At 40.0% G+C, this 13021-nt stretch overlaps 1 protein-coding gene across 1 annotated transcript in view; it reads right to left on the bottom strand.

The window, feature by feature from the left end:
* LOC126236425 (tRNA (uracil-5-)-methyltransferase homolog B-like) overlaps positions 1 to 13021 on the bottom strand; it is a 111825-nt gene that overhangs the window by 65354 nt on the left and 33450 nt on the right. The window contains exons 2-5 of the mRNA XM_049945729.1: positions 3576 to 3812; positions 3325 to 3495; positions 3004 to 3245; positions 1721 to 1935 (exon numbers count right to left, since the gene is read on the bottom strand). Of these exons, the coding sequence (XP_049801686.1) occupies positions 1721 to 1935; positions 3004 to 3245; positions 3325 to 3495; positions 3576 to 3812 (865 nt within the window). The remainder of the gene's footprint in view (positions 1 to 1720; positions 1936 to 3003; positions 3246 to 3324; positions 3496 to 3575; positions 3813 to 13021) is intronic.

Raw genomic sequence — 13021 nt, 5'->3', positions numbered from 1 at the left:
AGATCAACATGAACATGATTTCTGCCCTTTTTACTGCTCATGAAAACCACATGTTGCATGTTCTATCACCAAACAGCGAGACCTTCAGAGGAGGTGGCCCAGATTGCTGTACACACCGGCACCTCTAAAACCCAGTAGCATGTTCTCTTGCATTGATGCATGCCTGTACTTGTTGTGGAATACTATCCACAAGTTCATCAAGGCACAGTTGGTCCAGATTGTTCCACTCCTCAATGGCAATTCGGCATAGATCCCTCAGAGTGTTTGGTGGGTCACGTCATCCATAAACAGCCCTTTTCAATCTATCCCAGGCATGTTCAATACAGTTCATGTCTGGAGAGATGCTGGCCACTCTAGTTGAGCAATGTCATTATCCTGAAGGAAGTGACTCACAAGATGTCCACAATGGGGTGCTAATTGTCGTCCATGAAGATGAATGCCTCACCAGTATGCTGCCGATATGGTTGCACTATCGGTCGGAGGATGGCATTCACATATCGTACAGCCATTACGGTGACTTCCATGACTACCAGCAGTGTATGTTGGCCCCCCATTATGCCAATCCAAAACAGCAGGGAACCTCCACCTTGCTGCACTCACTGGACAGTGGGTCTACGGCATTACACGTGGCTAGGTTGCCTCCAAACACGTCTCCGATGATCTTTGGGTGGGTTTAGTGACATCTCTGAACAGTCAAAGACACTGAGTCTGTGATACAAAATCCACCGTCAGCATCTATCTCCGGGAGTTCTAGGAACCGGCGCGATGCAAAACTTTTTTTGATGTGTGTATGTTGCATTTATTATTAGCATTTGGCTTATTATATACATCTCCCCAATTAACATTTCTTAAACTTTCTCTGAAGTGCTCTATAGATAACACATTGAGCAAACTTACACTTTTACTTCATGGTTTCTGAGCTATACACCCTGCTAGGTTTTGTAAGATAATCAATTGTGCATCATGGTTTGATGATCTATTTATCAAAGGGAAAGCATGTGTTAGTCTTACATACTCTTTCTGTACAAATATATTATCTATTAGAGTACTACTATCTTGAGCTATACATGTAGGAAAATTGATCACTGATTCTAATTATATGTCATTATAACACTTCTAGTTCACTTTTCCTATCAGAACTGCTTAGAAAGTTTAAAGGGAAATTACCACAGATTAACAACTCCTTCTTTCTGACAGACAGCATAATAGGGAGTCAAACTTTTTATGAATAGCTCCCAATCTTCTAATGGGGACCTGTACTCAGACATCATCCTACCAGAAGAAGAGAGGAGGTCAACCAAAGACAAGAAAATTAAGATGGGAGCAGGCTAATAGCCTAATCCTGGAAGAGGTAGACAGCAAAAATGGTTCTTACTAATACAATATTATGAAACAGAGCTCTTTTCTTAAGATTTGCTATAAACAGCTGTTTAAATAGCCAAATGATAATTAAAACAGCTATTTTTCAAAGCAAGAAGTTTTTATTGTCTGAAACACCACTACTGGTTACCTTCTTAGCTATTGGTAAAGAAAAAATTATGAAGTGCATGGTTCACTCTGACACTACCCAACCTAGAAGATACTGTGATGAAATGCAGTGCCTTAAACACAATTTGTTCTTGTGCTAAAAATGAAATGTACTCCAGTGACACAAGAGAAAATAACTGCTACATTGCTACTGTAGTAAAACTTTGTCTCAGAAATGAAACATGTTACATACCTGTTCCACAACATATATCAAGAAGAGTAGTCCTCTGATCTAATCCAGCCACATTAAACAAGGCATTGTACAGAACTTCAGCTGCCGCAATGTTGACTTGAAAGAAGGAGTCTGGTGATATTCTGAATTTACATCCACACAAATGCTCCATTAGGTATGGCTCACCATATAAGAGTTGAAACGGAGCTTGGTCATTTGTGCAGCGAGTATTAGAGCTGTTAGCAGACAACATGACACAGTTGCTAAAAACACTTATCAGAGACACAATATTAGTAGATAATGTCCTTCTCTCACAGCCCGAAACGTGATAAATAATCACTGCTACTTCCTTCTATAGAAGACAAAACTATGAACGAAAATTACAGAAGAATTCCAGTTGCACCACTATTACCTTAAACTGTCTTAAAACTGTTCAGTTAGTATTGTAATTGGTTAAGTCAAGTCTTAGTACTTCACGTTATAACATATTTTATTACAAGCGCAGGCAATACAGTTCCTCATGAAGGGTTTGTATTCTATGAGAATATGAGATTGGATGAAATTAATTTTTGAAAAATGTCAACTACCATCACTTGTTTTCAGTCTGCAAATGAAGGTTCCTGTGAATGCCACAGAAATAAATTACTTTGTATTTTATGATTGTGTGACATAGATTTCTTGTGACAACAGAATGTTACATAAAGAGCAATATGATAATAAACATAAATGTTGCTAAACATTAAATATTGATAGAACTTTCTCAAAACTTGGTATATCCATTTTAGAAGCTCTAATTTTTCCATGATTTATAATTTTTATACAGGCAAAAATAGAGTATTGAGGTTGAAACACACAGATGACAGAAAAAAATGTACCTTAACAACTACATGAAATATATCAATGCCAACTAGAAATAAATGTGGCTGCAGAATGAAGAAACTTATAAAGGTGGAATTTTGTACTGTGTTTAGGCTGTTTAAAGTCACATGACAAAATCTTGTCTAGGTACAGATTTGGGTAGTTGTCTCTGTGTACATACAAGACCTCAGCCTGTACTGAATGATTGTGCAAGGTATGTGGCTACAAAATGGGTAGAAGTGAAAAATCTCACCTACACACTCTTGGTGAACACAAGAGAATCTATATTTGTAAGTTTGCATGAAAACATTGTCCATTTTAGTTAGCTGATGTGTCTATGGTTAAGGGTTGTCTCGTTGTCACTATATGCCAATTTTAGCCAAAAATTCTTATAACTTCTGCCGAATGGACACTTAATTTATAGAACAATTTAAAGCATACCTTACCAGGCCTGAAAGTACAGTGATGTAAGACTGCAATGTGAACCAGGACCTTGAGTGAAAAATGCCTTGAGATTCTGTGCTTCTTCTTGAAGCTGTTCCTCATGCAGCTGTTGAGGATGAAACAGCACAACTGCCATAGTCTCTCCAGCTGCAGTTGATCGAACAAGCAATGTGCGCCAGTGCCCACCATCACGAAAGTCATGGCAAGCAGGATATTTTGACTCTCTGATATACTGTTGATACGCCTACAATGATAATTGTAAATATCATAAATGTGCATATTTCTGATAGCTGCAAGATTTTTCTATTGATTACAACACTTACTGCAGCCACATCCTTATGCTTTTGTTTCATGTTAATAATATATGTTGGTGGTACACACACATACTCATGTTTTGCTGTTTTGCCAACAAAAAATCCCACTGTTTTTGGATTTCCGTCTACACCACACCGAACATTGAACTCATCTTTGTTCCTATATTCTTGTATGATAGGCTGGTTAAAAACAATGTATATTAGTTGTTTGATACACATCAAAGTAAATACGATAACAACTAAGAAAGTATTGTACTTACTGAAGGCAGAACTTTATTGACACAGCACATTTTCAAGTGATTATGTTTATGAGAATGTGGTTTCAGCTTAGATTTGATAAGTGAAACTACATGTTTAGTCCACTGAAACTTCAGTTCAAGTTGCTGCTCATATGGAATCCGCCACAAGGGAGTCACAACCTCTGCTAAACATTCATACTGATTCTTAGCTGTGACATGTTCTGGAATTTTTGGCACAACAAGAGGGGCTGCTGGAGCCTAAAAAATAAATCATCAATTAGCACTTAAAGGTTACTATCTGATTCAATATTGACATAACTGTAAATAGAAATGATTTTAAATGGTGCAAGTTCTAACACTCAAAACTGATTTCAATCATGGGTTCCTCTTCATCTGTCAGAAATGTAAATGTGTTTGCATTGTACGTGTGTGCTGTGAAGAGATAAGCATATTCGACAGCTGGGCCATAATGTATATAGCCTTTTTTATGCACTTACCTGGTGCTCAAGGCTTTCATTAGAAGAGCTGTAATGTACATAGCCATTTTTATGTACCTATCTAGTGCTCAACACTTTCACTATATGATTAGCATTGTCTTTACAAATGTCATTGTTCACAACTTTCTGGAAAAAGTGCTTTATTTATCTGATAAAATAAAATGCTCTTTATCACCATTAAGAGTCAAACGAATTTGAATAGCAACAATTAACACATTATTTCAAGTACTGAAAGGCTCTCCTATGAACATGCAAAAAGCATGTGACAACACAAAATTAAATAAGGCCCAATTAAATGAACAGTAATAAAGGAAAGAAGGTAAATTTCAATAAACTCAGAAATTTTTAAACTCTCTCAGTAACATTTACCTGCGAGTGCCTCCATGCTGTTATAGTCCATCCACAATGACAATAAGAAATAGACACACACTTCGCTGTCAAGTAAGATGTATCCATAAGATCAATACACAGAATTAGAATAATTCAAATTTCTATATTAACTGATACACTTGCAAAAAGTATATTATTACTTTTAAAGCTGCAATAATAGCACTTTAGAGGATCTGCATGAATATTGTATCCACCAAGTTCATGCATTAAACTCGGTTATCAGTGATAATGCTCTGCAATATGACTGTTATGCTATATAAATTTTAATAATTACATGAAAAATTTTAAATACCATAAACAGGCCCAAATGTTTGAAAGAAGAGTTCAACCTGCAACTCTTCTGCCTTTCATGTGAAATACTTTTGAGTGGTATCATGTTTTCAGGAGCTAATGAGTTACTAGCTGCATAACACAAGAAGTTTCACATTGAATTAGTTAACTGAGGTGAGTGACAAATCAGGGACACATATTGTTCCAAATTGTTCCAAATCTGGTCAACTGACAATTTAAAATAACTCCCAATGCTTTCCTAACTATAGGTGTGACCTTTTGGCATTTGTTATGGTACATTATTTGTGCTTTTTATACAGGGAAGTTCATTTATTTAAAAAAGGGGCTTATCATACAGGATGTCAGTCTATTATGAAGCAGCCACACATAATTCATAATCTGTGAAAACCTAAGTAGTCACGGATCAAGCATTGTTACAAGGGTATTGAACTTGTGATAACACCACTTTATCCAGTACAGAATTAAACTTATACAACCCAGACTATAAACAAGCAATAAGCTTTACGGGGTCCAGAAAAAATATTGGTCCCCAACCGATAGCACTGTCTACTTCAAATTCATTTGTAAGAAGGCAACAAAATGGCAAATACGAGGTCTGTCTAAAAAGTATCCGGCCTTTGATTTTCCCGCGCATAGGTATTGTACACAGTGAAGGAAGAGACATTTATGCGCAAGCGTGAATTTTGTCCCCGCCTTCCAGCGCATCAGTTGCTGCCTGTCAGTCACTGAAGGAGGTGCTACACAACATGTTCATCGGATTACCAATTCTCTCAAGATGACAGAATGTGTTGAGCAAAGATACTGCATCAAATTTTGTCAAAAGCTTGGTGATTCCCAAAGCGGAACAATTCATAAGATTCAGCAGGTGTTTGGAGAAGATGCGATGGGTGTAACAAAAATTAAGGAGTGGTTCAACTGATTCAGAAATGGCCACACGTCGGTGGAGAGTGACCAGCATTCTGGCATGCCCCAAACTGATCGGAGTGCGGCTGTTGTTGAGAGGGTGCAAAATGTGGTGATGGAAGATCGTCGTTTCACTGTGCAGGAGTGGGTAAAGATTCTGCACATGCAAATTTTGCATGATGATTTGAACATACAAAGAGTTGCTGTGAAATTCGTGCCCAGGTTGTTGTTGCCGGAACAAAAAAAAAGACCTCCGTTTTGCATTGCACATGACCTGGACACCACCAACACTGATCCTGGATTTCTGAACACTGTGATAACAGGAGATGAGTCATGGGTGTACGGATATGACACAGAAACAAAAAGACAGTCATTGCAGTGGAAGCATCTCGAGTCTCCACGGCCGAAGAAAGTGCGGCAGGTGCAAAGCAAAATCAAGGTGATGCTGACTAGCTTCTTTGATGTCCATGGAATTGTGCATCACGAATACGCACCTGAAGGACAAACAGTGACAGAGGAGTACTATCAAGATGTTCTCTGTGATGCAGTTCAGTGCAAAAGACCAAACATGTGCACAGCGAACAACTGGCAACTGCATCACGACAATGCCCCCGCACATTCATCCCACTCGATCCAAAATTTCTTGGCCAAACATGGAATTACAGCCATTTGCCAACCTCCCTATTCTCCAGACATGGATCCTTGCAACTTCTGGTTGTTTCCAAACTTGAAGATGCCACTGAAAGGATTCCTTTTTGTGAGTAGAGAAGATATAATGCAGAACATGACGACGGAGCTGAAAAGCATTCTAGCATTCTGAAAGAAGACTTCCAGAGGTGTTTCCAGCAGTGGAAGGATCGGTGGGCTAAGTGTGTGCTAGCACAAGGGGTCTACTTTGAAGGGAATTGGGGTCCCAACCCCATTAGTTATTGGAAATATTTTTTCTGACCAAAGGTTCAAATGGTTCAAAATGGTTCAAATGGCTCTGAGCACTATGGGACTCAACATCTTAGGTCATAAGTCCCCTAGAACTTAGAACTACTTAAACCTAACTAACCTAAGGACATCACACACACCCATGCCCGAGGCAGGATTCGAACCTGCGACCGTAGCAGTCCTGCGGTTCCGGACTGCAGCGCCAGAACCGCTAGACCACCGCGGCCGGCCTCTGACCAAAGGTTGGACACCTTTTAGACAGGCCTCATAGTTAGCTGATGCCAAATTGTAGTAAAAAGCAGAGCTGACCACCTAGTGGCAGAACATAATGCTGCGCACAAGATATTTAACTTCAGTAGTTGCTTCACAACCTGTGCCATCTGGAACCTTTGCCCTCTATCCCCCCCCCTCCCCCCTTCTCCCAACTCCAGTCTCTCTGAAGTACATTGATGGGAATTGTCATGGCAACGCATCCTTTGCTCACGCAATCCTCCTGGCCACAATCTCCACTGGCCTCTGCCCTACATGCACCTCCACCCATGCACCTCATGACCCTATCCTCACTCACACCCTCCCACTCACAGATTCCCTTTCCCCTCTTCACTCTCCCCCTTTCCTCTCTTCTATGTCCCATTGCCAATCCTCTTCTCTACATAATTGCGTACAACATACAACTGAATCTGCCTGTGGCCAGAATGAGCTCACTTGTGCCACTTTCATACTCCACAATCCTATCCCATGAGCACGATGTCTCTTGCTCCTAACCACCAGCCACCTTTCCCTAACCCTCCCAACTGCTCCCCAGCTTCATTCTCCCCTCAGTCACTTCACTCAATAAAATCTCTCTTACCAGTAGAGTTGCAGTGTCAGCACAATATTTCAACCTGGACAATGCAGCTGTGCAGGTGTATTTGTGTGTATGTGTACACTATAGTTCTGAAGAAGGATTCATTTGAAAGCTAGTAAGATTCTCAACCTTGTTTATAGCTATCAATGACTGAGCACCTCAACTATTTGGTGAGTTGTAACCTTCACCCTGTTCGTTATTTATACCTAAACTTTTCACCACCAATGTCTCTGGAACCGCAATAGATATTGACAAATGACTTACACAGGTATGAATGTACAGCAGGGGCTTACAAAAGTAAATACTATGAGACATTCTACACTGTGTGAAAATATTGTTTTCAACACAAACCTATGTTTATTTTTTATTTTTTTTTTAATTGACACCCCATGTTATTCTGTATGCAGTCAATAACATTAGAAATCATAATAATAATGGTGCTCGTTGCATTGCAATACGTCAGTTACATCCTGCGAAATTGGGACATGAAGCTGACATGTGAAATGAACACAACACGCTGCTATTGCACTTGCCGTGATGCTAGTCAGACCTGCGCATTGCTCATAATCATGACGTGAATGACGTACTATGACGCAATAAATGGCCTACTTACATACTGCTATGTACATTGCTAGTATGTGGTCTGGGAAACATATGGATGTCCAATCACCCACAAGGAACACAAGGACACAATTTACTCGTATGTGCTTTACTGAACTTTTTGACAGTACTGCAATGGACATAACAAAATACATATAACCACGAGTCAGAGTAAACAAAATTAATGGCATTAAAGGGTTGCACAGCATTGAACATCTTTAATGACTGAGACAGAATTGAATCATTGCAGATGATGCAACACATACATAAATGTACATCTTCTCTGTAAGACACAAAATGTATGCTGATGTGCAGTCACATGTCTCACAGCCAAAATGCTACAAGGTATGTTCGAAGAGATCACCATTTGCTTGGCAACATCATTGTGTGGACTCCATCATGGATCCACTCATAGCTGTTAGTGTTTGTGGTTTTATTGCAGCACATGCAGAGGTAATATGGGTTTTCATGTTGGCCAATGTTATTGGGACCTACTGATACACATCTTTCACATGTCCCCAGAGAAAAAAGTCCATGGGGATGAGGTTCAGCAACCGTGCTGGAAATCCCTGAATGGGACTGCCCCATACAATCCGTTGATGTGGGAACTGTTGATTTAGCACCTGTCATGCCACCATGGCATTATGTCCAGGGCACCCATCATGTTGATATGACATTATTTGATGTAAGTGAAGGGGCAGGTGTTCCATCAGTCCAGGTAAGTACATCTCAGGAACTGCTCAGGCTGTCACCTGTTAAGAGTGCCATCAATGAAATTTGGCCAATGATGTGGGGTCCTACAATACCACACTCTACATTGACACTGCACTGAGGCTGATGTCCAACCCGGAAAACCCAATACAGGTTTTCTGGTGATCAGTACTGCATATTGTGAAAGTTGGCATACCAATGGTTTTTAAATATGGCCTTGTCAGGTAATAGTACCCTACGCATGAAGTCATGGCCTTACCACAGAACCCACAGACAATATCCCACGCAATTGTGAACATCATTGCCATGTAGGCCTTGATGTAGCTCCATGTGACACAGGTGGTATCTATGCCTGTGCACAATACGCATCACACTTGTTTGAGGGATTCCCATCTGTCTCTCCATTTCATGAATACTTGCATGAGGGTTTATTGTAGTGGTCACCAGAACAGCTACCCCTGCTGCTTCAGGTGTTATGCCTCTGCTCCAGATCCGCGTTTGTTGAGACAACTGCACTGTCACGCGAAGCTTTCCAACAACATTCATGGATAGTGCAGGTCGGATGACGTCTATTAGGGTACCGCTGGCCATACACCTGCGCCACATGTTTGCCATTTTGGTGACATTCTCCATACAGTAATATCATGTCAACCATTTCCTCATTTGTGAATACCATGTAAAATGCCTAGAACTGATGGACAAGTAAATTAATACCACAGTTACAACAGTAAACCCAATTACACTGCACAGTATACAAGTGCCAAATACCTGTACGTACTTCCACACTGAACAACCTGCTTCGCAGTGAGTCATTCCCACACACAGCGCTGACTGTGGCCCGTGCCTGTACATAACTGCAGAGGCAAAGAGTTGACTTGGGTGGTAGAACAGGGTGGCATACACCAGCCGGTACTATTCCATAGTCTGTATGTATATAAATACAACATGCACGAGGGACATCATTATGTACATACCAATGTTTGTGGCAGGAAGCCCTATTATTACTTCTGGCCCTCACGATAACAGTGAAAGTAGCTATATGTACATCAATCATATCGCAGTTATGAGCAATGTTTGGGCCATTATTGCATCATGGGAAGTGCAATAGTGGTGCATTTCATTCTTTTCATGTGTCAACTTCGTATTCCTATTTCCCGCAATGTAATTGACGTATTGCGATGCAACCAACACCCAGTATTATTGTGATTTCTCATGTTATTGATTGCATATGGAATAAGATGGGGTGTCCATTAAATAAAACATAGGTCTGTGTTGAAACCAATATTTGCAGATACTTTAGAATGTCTCACAGTATTTACTTTTGTGAACCGCTGCCGTAAATTCATACCCTTGAAAGTCATTTGTCACTATCTAGTGTGGTTCCAGAGATATTGATGGTGAAAAGTTTAGGTGGGACACACTGTATATATTTTACAACTACTTACATAGATATTTGAACATCGAAAAGACTTTCATGAATGGAGCTTGAGATATAAACCTCTGCCCATTCATGTACCAATATCCTCCTGGGAGGAGGGGCCAATGCTTCAGAAAGTGAGACATTCAATGATTGATTCCTCAGGCTGGCACAAAATACAATATTGCACCCTTTAATAAACAACCAAATACAGATGCATTAGATTTACTTTAACAGATTCTAGAATTCATCAGGTCACTAAAATATAGTAATTTGCTAACTATGTTCATGTGTCAGGATTACCTTTAAGGCATCTTTTAACCAATCAAACTTAAATCCACTGTTATAACACCCAGCTATAAAATGAGATAAGCAAACCACTTCTCATTACAAATTTGTTTCGGTCCTTTCAGTCTTTTCAAATGTGTCTGAAAAATTGGCCAATGATAGAATACTGACTAATTTTACTCATCAGTACTTGTTAATTACCTCGCAATTTCATTTTTGTAAAGGATTCTCTACACATAAAGCAATGCACAACCTCATGAATGTAGTCCTGGCAGAGGTAAATGGAAGCATTACTCCGTTGACATACTGGGTGAGCTTTCCAAAGCCTTCAAGTGAGAGTATAACAAAATTCTGCTTGACAAACTAAAGCGTTATGTCATCAATGGGGCATCCCTCTTGCATGTACAGATTCTTACTTTCATAACAGAAAGCAAAGTGTCTCACTAACAGACTGTGTCAGACCCAGAATCTACTATCTACTATGTAGGAATCAACATGGATTCCGGAAACAGCGATCGTGTGAGACCCAACTCGCTTTATTTGTTCATGAGGCCCAGAAAATATTAGATACAGGCTCCCAGGTAGATGCTATTTTTCTTGACTTCCGGAAGGCGTTCGATACGGTTCCGCACTGTCGCCTGATAAACAAAGTAAGAGCCTATGGAATATCAGACCAGCTGTGTGGCTGGATTGAAGAGTTTTTAGCAAACAGAACACAGCATGTTGTTATCAATGGAGAGATGTCTACAGACGTTAAAGTAACCTCTGGCGTGCCACAGGGGAGTGTTATGGGACCATTGCTTTTCACAATATATATATATATAAATGACCTAGTAGATAGTGTCGGAAGTTCCATGCGGCTTTTCGCGGATGATGCTGTAGTATACAGAGAAGTTGCAGCATTAGAAAATTGTAGTGAAATGCAGGAAGATCTGCAGCGGATAGGCACTTGGTGCAGGGAGTGGCAACTGTCCCTTAACATAGACAAATGTAATGTATTGCGAATACATAGAAAGAAGGATCCTTTATTGTACGATTATATAATAGCGGAACAAACACTGGTAGCAGTTACTTCTGTAAAATATCTGGGAGTATGCGTGCGGAACGATTTGAAGTGGAATGATCATATAAAATTAATTGTTGGTAAGGCGGGTACCAGGTTGAGATTCATTGGGAGAGTGCTTAGAAAATGTAGTCCATCAACAAAGGAGGTTGCTTAAAAAACACTCGTTCAACCTATACTTGAGTATTGCTCATCAGTGTGGGATCCGTACCAGATCGGGTTGACGGAGGAGATAGAGAAGATCCAAAGAAGAGTGGCGCGTTTCATCACAGGGTTATTTGGTAACCGTGATAGCGTTACGGAGATGTTTAATAAACTCAAGTGGCAGACTCTGCAAGAGAGGCGCTCTGCATCGCGGTGTAGCTTGCTCGCCAGGTTTCGAGAGGGTGCGTTTCTGGATGAGGTATCGAATATATTGCTTCCCCCTACTTATACCTCCCGAGGAGATCACGCATGTAAAATTAGAGCGATTAGAGCGTGCACGGAGGCTTTCAGACAGTCGTTCTTCCCGCAAACCATACACGACTGGAACAGGAAAGGGAGGTAATGACAGTGGCTCGTAAAGTGCCCTCCGCCACACACCGTTGGGTGGCTTGCGGAGTATAAATGTAGATGTAGATGTAGATGTAGACATGAAACTGAACTCATAATGGGAGAACATAACATGTGGGTCCCCACAAGGATAGTATTGGACATGCTTTTGTTCTTAAACTAGATAAATGATTTTCTAGTCTCATCTGTAATGTTTGCTGATGACACAACCATAATAATCAAGGGTCCAATTTCAACTTTTGGAGATAACTTAATAGGCTTACAAGTGGTCCACAGCTAACAGTTTAACTGTTAATCAAACAATGTAAGCTCTCACAGTTGGTATTTACCTCTGTTAAAATTTCTTGGCAGTGAGGGCATAGTCGATATATAAAACTTCTATCTGATATTTCACCTTCGACTACAGAGGGCATCTTCAGGGATAAAACGTCAATGGATACGCCACACAACACATAAATAAACTAATCAAGAATTTCAGTGCAGCATGTTTTGCCCTTAGAAGCATGTCTCAGTGTACTGACCTAAAGACAACATTTAGCACATTCTCCCTCCTTGCTGACTTATCCAACTATCTTTTGGGACAGTGCACCTGAACTAAATAATGTGTTTATTCAACATAAGTGACCAAAAAGAATACTGTGTAAAGCAAGTAACTGTACTTTCTGCAGATGCCTTTTTTAAGGAACTTTAAGTTCTTACATACTCTGGCCAACACATTTACTCCTCAATGGTTTTTGTTGTGCTTAATAAAAATCAGTTGCAGCTCAACTGTGATCTATACAATCATAATACATTATCCAAAAATAATTTTTACAAAGCCTTAGCCTCCTTGTTTGGGGTTCAGAGTGAAATATATATGCTAGGAGGAAGATATTCAACAAGCTCTCGTCTTACATAAAACAACAACCAGTATAATAGAACTCCCGAACTTTGTGACACTTTATTAGGTTTGTTGAATGTAAATTCCTTAAA

This window comes from Schistocerca nitens, chromosome 2, assembly GCF_023898315.1.
Source record: "Schistocerca nitens isolate TAMUIC-IGC-003100 chromosome 2, iqSchNite1.1, whole genome shotgun sequence".
In the NCBI taxonomy this organism is placed as follows: domain Eukaryota; kingdom Metazoa; phylum Arthropoda; class Insecta; order Orthoptera; family Acrididae; genus Schistocerca; species Schistocerca nitens.
Note: the sequence above shows the minus strand (reverse complement) of the source record. Positions and strands in the feature narration are given on the sequence as shown.